Raw genomic sequence first — 6,776 nt, 5'->3', positions numbered from 1 at the left:
TGAGTAGTTACTCCACTTCCAGCAATATACGGATGTAGTCCAGAACTTTGCTCAGCATTAGTAATCTCACGCATAGTACGCTGCTCATTGAGGGTTTGCATGCTCATATCTCCTATGATCGGAGTAGGATACCATGCAGCTTCCCTTCTATCCTCTAATGCCTCAGGAAGAGTACGTAGCTGATCAACGTAATGCGTGCTCATCATACTTCCTGAGATAGGTATAAGGTTGTCTATATCGGACACACTGTTAACCGGTTGGTGGAAAATGAATTGCCGATCATGATAACTGAGACGGCTGATTTGATCAAAGTTGTTCATGCTCATAAAATTACCTTGAGATTGATGATCATAACTCTGCGGGAAAGTTTGGGCAGGTTGAGAGTGATTGAACGTCTCAGAAGCGGACTTTGCAGCAATGGGGGTAACGCCGCAGACATCTTGCCCTTCTGTGGCTTCTTTTCGACCACAATTTTTTCTCTTTTTCACCTTAGGTTCTTTTGGTTGCTTCTTCGTCATCACCTTCTTCTTCTTCATGTCAGGCTGAGAACTGGACGGCCCAGGAACGATAGCTCCGTTAGCCTTGGTATCCTCCTTCGGCTTTGGTCCTTTCTTCTTATGAATAGTGCATAGCACCCATTTATTCAACTACATGATCAGAAAAACTTCTATATTGATTAGATAAATAAAAGGAAGAAGCTGTTGCTATCAAAAGTGATATATAGTTAGTAGTAGTTCTCATGCCTGTTTGGGAGGTTTAGGGCCCTTTTTTTTAGTAGATTTGAGAAGAGGAAGAGGAGGAGGCTCCTTGGAGCCGTCATAGATCAAGTACTCGCGCATGACCCAATTAGTCTTTTCCTGATCCGCCGCATTGTAGAAAACTAGACCTCTTCTCCTGCCAACTATCGCTTTGTTGAATTTGATCATTTTCTCTCGGCCGGTTGCTTTCCAGAACCCGTAAGGTGTCGTCCGCTCGGGGCGAAGTCCGAAGTCATACTTCCTATCCCTTGCGGTGAAGAAGTACCATTTCTTTTCACCATAGGCTTTGAATTGTTCTGCAAGTAAATGCAATGGAGCACTTCCACTCTTTTAACAGTTCAAAAACTTTTCTTTTCTGTTTTTCTATTGTTTGACTATAGAAGAAATCAATGCATTCGTACTGAAGGAGATTAATTTAAGCCATATAATAACGTGTGAAGGCTACCGGTAAGTGAATAAGAATACCAACAACAACAATAAATAAAAAATCACCCTAGATTATAGTATCAAATATATGAAACATATAACTAATTAATAAACTTGCATAAGGAGATTAATCTAGTATACGTACCGTGTAGCTTCTCTGGGTGGTATTGTAGGATGCTAATGTCATTGAATACGTTATACAGAAGCGGTTTTCCGGCGATCTTATTTCTGAGGTAATGTATCACAAGCTCGTCGTCTTGCGGATTGAATCGAAAACCAGGTGGAAACCTCGGGAGGCCGACGTCGTTCTGCTGTGCATCGCCGACGCCATTAAGTATAGGGTTTTGGCCTTCCATCTAAGCTACTGAGTATGCATTAAAAGAAGAAGGTGACAAAGAGGAGGAAAAAGAGAGAGAAAGATGAGGTATAGAGTTTACGAGATCTACTACCTTAACGTGAGAATAGTAGAATATGTGTCCCCTTTTCTACACTATACTATCTATCCTCTTTTCTGACGTACAAGGCTATATTTATATTTATCCAATCCAGAACTTGAAGAAGATAAATATATATATATATATATATATATATATATATATGTTTATCCTCTTTTCTCACGTACAAGGCTATATTCATATTTATCCAATCCAGTTATATTTATCCAATCCAGAACTTGAAGAAGATAAACATATATATATATATATATTATATCGGAGATTGGTTATCGACCGTCCATTGTTTGGAACTTATCTTATCCTGTTCATGTTTTCTGTGTCGATTCTTTTACGTCTAGGAAAAGAGGTCAGATAAAGTCTGGGTTTATCAGTAGATACCTCCGATTTATTCGAGATAACCCGGATCGGTTATATCTGGAATCGTAATACGACAACAAAGTCAGTGGATAAGTGCCGAGTTCTGGCCAAATTGTTCATCAACAGTTTGGTTCATCTGCACCGTACGCGTGTACATCACTCAGATGCTTTCGCTCTCCTTATTACTCTATTAGCCCAATTCCGTCTCGAATCTTCTTTCCAGAAGAGAGAAGCTTCGGCGAAATCGAGAAAGGGTAAAGCTACAATCCGTTCTTCTTTCTTAATCCGTCCATTTAATTTCTCGCCTCTTTTCTATGAAACGTCTGGGATTTCGCCGTTATTTTTTTATTTTTTTATTGTTACAAGTTGAGGCATAGAATTTAGGAAGAGCGCATTTGTGGCTTCTTATTTTTAATCTGTGAATGTGATGTAATAGTAGAATAATAAGTAGTAGTATTTTATTCGAGAAATCAGCGAGATTTTGCATGTTCCTTCACAAATTTAAGACTTGAATATAAATAATATACCCAATGTTTAGTATCCTACATGAATTTCATTTGGAGAAAGGACAAAGATCTCTTTTTTATTTCAGAGCTCTTTGTCATGGTTGATACAAATTGGAAGGTGCGCCTTCTGATTGATTAGTGTTGCATGGAGGCATGAGCATCATATTTGTTAGTTTCATGTAATTGTACTGCCGAAAAGAGAATTTTTTTCAGCTTGTAGAATCCAGTGTTGCAATACTGCTAGCTTCTTGTATTTTGCTTAAAAGACTTAGATTTGTCTTTGTCAATGTGCAGGTAGAATTGAATTTGTTCTGATAGATCTTTTAAAATGGTTACAAGTATAAGGTCTGCAACTTGAGGTTCTTTTTATTATATTTCTATATCATATATGAAGGGCATTAGGATGAAATAAAGAAAAAATTATGACTGTGTTGTCAATGTACATTTTTGTCAGGAAAGCAACTCAGTTTTAAGCTGTAAACTCATATGTTGTTGAATTGTTTTAATTCCTTAGCAAATTAAATAGTACAAACTAAAAAGAGGCCCACAGTTTTTAACAATGTGGTATTCATTGTAGAGTTGTATCTGATCAATATAACTATCCTCCCAAGAATCTTTGGAGTTATTGAATATTCTCAAAGATAAGTGATTTATTTGGTAGAACAGAAGGGTTCTGCTAAAATTGCTTCTAGATGACTTTTGAGTTGGAGAGATCTTTGGAACATGACTACTATAGCATCTCACTTTAATCAAATTGCCGGCCTCTCTGAGACTTATATGTTCTCATTTATTTCTTATTTGTACCTCATGGCCAGATAGTTAATCTTGAAGTTTGCCTGATCTGTTGATGCTTTCTTCATGGTATGCAGTTGAACATGGGAGCCAAGTTTCTCATCGGCTCTGTGGTTGCATCCTTCGTTATTGCTTATGCAGTTGACAATTTAATTGCTGACAGAAAAGTATTTGGAGGTCAGTCATTGAGCTATTATTATATTCATCATGAGGCGGTGTTTCATTTTGCACAAGTCATGCTTAGACTTTGTATTTCTTGAAACCAGGCACCACCCCGAAAACTGTCTCAGACAAGGAATGGTGGGAAGCCACCGACAAGAAATTCCAGGCCTGGCCTCGCACCGCTGGTCCCCCAGTTGTAATGAATCCCATCAGCCGCCAGAATTTCATCGTCAAATCTTCTGAACAGTAAGGAGATAGTTTGTGATGCAGCTTTGATATGCTATCCCATGCTACCCTACCCTAATCTATTGCATCCGAGTTTAGTTGGTAAACGGTTTTCTCTTAACCTCCTGGTCAGGTGAGATGAGATCCTCCAGAGTCCAGAACTCTGCTATCTGAAGATATCCCTTCCTTTTTTTTAATGCAGCTTTATGTTGTAATAAGATTCAGTGTACCTTACTAGAGTTCCTGATCAATAGTAAACGAAAAACATGCTGCTTTAAGGCCTTGAGTTGTTTCTATTCTTTGCTTGTGCTCTCTATGCATTTACTGATTGATGTGTTGGATTGTGGACATTTTATTCTTTTAAAAGTGTGACTTTTAATTTTAGGACTAATTTACCTTTAGGTTAAATAACAAAATAATTGAACAGTGAGAACAACTAGAATATATTTGCACTCTGTTTCAAGCTCTATCAAGATGAGCTGGAACAGCACTGAACCCAAATATCTTGGATATGCACACCAGCAGACCATTCATTTGCTGAAGAACAATGCCTCAGTAATCACAGGTCCTTCCCTTAGTCATCCATCATATAGCGATTTAATTTCAGCACGTTGGAAGATTGTCAATCTCATTTTCTTGCTCATAACTCACGAACAATTCTATCTATTTCAATCAGAATGTACAATATGCAGAGCTTAAGAGGGTGAATGTTATGTGAAAGTTGCAGATTCCACCCAAAATTTTTGTACAATATAGAGCAGTAAAACGTCTGCAATTGGCAACTGGATGTTCCTGGACTGCAAGAAATTCTTTATTTGAAGCATGGTGATTAAGTGATCTGAAACAAATGTTTACCTTATAAAAGCGATTCGTCTATTGTAGTTTTTTTTTTTTTTTTAATCTCGGGTTCACACAAAATGCTAATATTCAGTAATATTTAAAAAACTTTCAAGGGGCCATCAAAGAGACCCCCAGACTCATCTCTCTTATTTCCAACTTGCAGCCACGTTACTATCATTTGCAGAAAAACGCCAACTTGCAGCTACAACTATTGACCAACGATCAATACGTTTTATAGATGTGTGTCCAATTGCACAGACTAATCCAAGTAGATGTTTGTTAGTCAACGATCTGACATGGAGATTAAATATGCAAGCTAAGTTTACTTATGTAGGTGGTTTATCTGACGTGCAATATTATAAAGCTAGTGACTCAACAATACGTTAATTTGATAATTTACTGGCGTAAGAAATAGGATTTTATAATTTGCTGTATAATATCCACTTTCCGAACTGGTTGCTTTTAAGAGTTTATAGAGACTTACTTAATGCCACCTTGTCCGAGGTTTACGTCGCCGGAGCTAATTAATGTCCGTCGCGCGTCGGAGTGGAATCTTTAATTGGATTCGAAGTTGTTGCCCACTTACCAACTTGGTGGTGTACGCTGTCTTCTACTCTTTGTTCTACTCTTGAGTTGTGAAGAAGGGGGATCGGCGGCTTCCACAATGTCGTTTTTATCGATCGCCGGTGGATGGATCGGGTCGAGCATCGTTAGTAACGTGGTCAGTTCCATCATATCCTATGTTAAGAAGGACCAGTCTGAGTGGCAGCTTGGCTTTGACGTGGATCTGAAAAGGACTGGAGGAGGAACTTCCCATGATCCAAGCTTTGCTGGAGGCTGTCCCCAGCACTGGAGAAATGGTTGTGGCAGTTTAGAGATGCGGTTGATGATCAGCAAAAGAGAGTCAAGTGGTCTCTGAAGCCAAGTTGAATGACGAGGAGCATCTCCAAATATTGACGCTACGCTGGAAGTCCCGAGGTTGATGAGCAGGTACTTGACGACTCCCTTCAACCGCATCTCAATCTCAAGAACCTGACAGGCTGCAGGAGTCCACATTGGATGACAATAAGAAATTTATTAGCCTTTCCAAATGCAAAGGATGGGAAGACCTGCCACCTCCTGGGCAGCTACCCTACCTAGAGTCTCTAATACTATTCGAGATGGATTCAGTAAGGCAGGTCGGCAGTCCACGCGATAGGGGAACTAAAGTTGGCGTTTTCCCGTCATTGCAAGTGCTACAGTTTTGTGGTGGAGCCAGGACGACCCCATGGCTTTCATGCTTGCAAAGCCTACGTCCGTATTTCGGAATGTCCAAAGATGCTGAGTATTTACCATTATGTACCTTGTGGCTTAAAATATGTGGAAATAAGTGATGTCAGTTGGGCTGCTCTACCAGAACTGTCCTAAGCCTAAGCATATCATCGTCAATATCTCTTGAGAATTTGTTCATCTCTAACTGGCAGAGAGCTGACGCATTTACCCATCGGAGGATTCGCGAGATTCACCTCTCTCTCAAGCAACTCGAGATAAAGGATTGTCCCAAGATGCTGAGGAGCTCAACTGATAAGAAGAATGTAGGCTCATGTCAACATAATGAATCCGACAACAAGTATACTAAGGATGGAGTCATCATATGGTTTCCTCTGTTTTAAAATACAGCATCTATAGTGTTAAATAAGAAACTAATGTAAACAAAATTCTCTTTTCTTTCCTCTTTTTTTCCATTAAAACCTGAGAGAATATATTTTGACATCCACTTAATTAAGGTGATTGTTAAGATATTGCATGTGAGCCTGTTCTAGCCGTTGAAAAAATATATTTTATGAGATTTATATATTAAAATTAGTGCTTGTGATTGTGTTATTCTTTATATATGTAGATACTGGTTTTCTGAATATAAGGCCAAATGACCCCTATGATTTCAAAATCTAAGTTCGACTTCATTATATTTGTTATCAATCATGTCTTTAGAAACAAAAAATAATAATAATAATAACGAGAAACATTTTACGCAATATATGTTTCAGTAACATTATTTCTTACCAACTTTATAGTCATGCTTTCACTTAAAATCGTTCAGAGTAGCAAAGACGATCACATCTCAACTTGGGTATGATGGAATGCAATGTGCTACCTCCTTCATGTAATGATCTATCTTTCCTTCTTAGGAGTTAGCAAAGGCACAGATTTCAGCGCAGGAGAGAGCTCGCAACACTCCTCGGCAAGTGCTAGCCCACCATTAGCGGCATTAGAGA

General features: G+C 38.7%; 1 protein-coding gene across 3 annotated transcripts; it reads left to right on the top strand.

Annotated features, from left to right (window-relative positions):
• Nucleotides 1-2,095: 2,095 nt before the first annotated feature.
• On the top strand, nt 2,096-3,977 carry LOC140788929 (uncharacterized). Of its 3 annotated transcripts, XM_073138472.1 has the most exons (4): nt 2,096-2,250; nt 3,372-3,471; nt 3,561-3,702; nt 3,815-3,977. In XM_073138472.1, the coding sequence occupies exons 2-4, from the start codon at nt 3,378-3,380 to the stop codon at nt 3,816-3,818; spliced, it is 240 nt and encodes a 79-aa protein (XP_072994573.1). In that variant the 5' UTR covers nt 2,096-2,250; nt 3,372-3,377; the 3' UTR covers nt 3,819-3,977. The 3 variants fall into 3 exon arrangements, with proteins under 3 accessions (XP_072994573.1, XP_072994571.1, XP_072994572.1); XM_073138470.1 differs by having other exon boundaries at nt 2,099-2,250; nt 3,561-3,977; XM_073138471.1 differs by lacking the exon at nt 2,096-2,250 and adding an exon at nt 2,337-2,847 and having other exon boundaries at nt 3,561-3,977.
• Nucleotides 3,978-6,776: the final 2,799 nt, after the last annotated feature.

The sequence above is a fragment of the Typha latifolia genome, chromosome 5 (genome assembly GCF_019914945.1).
Source record: "Typha latifolia isolate L0001 chromosome 5, TyphaL0001v2, whole genome shotgun sequence".
NCBI classification, from domain to species: Eukaryota; Viridiplantae; Streptophyta; class Magnoliopsida; order Poales; family Typhaceae; genus Typha; species Typha latifolia.
This window is presented reverse-complemented; position numbering and strand designations above follow the sequence as displayed.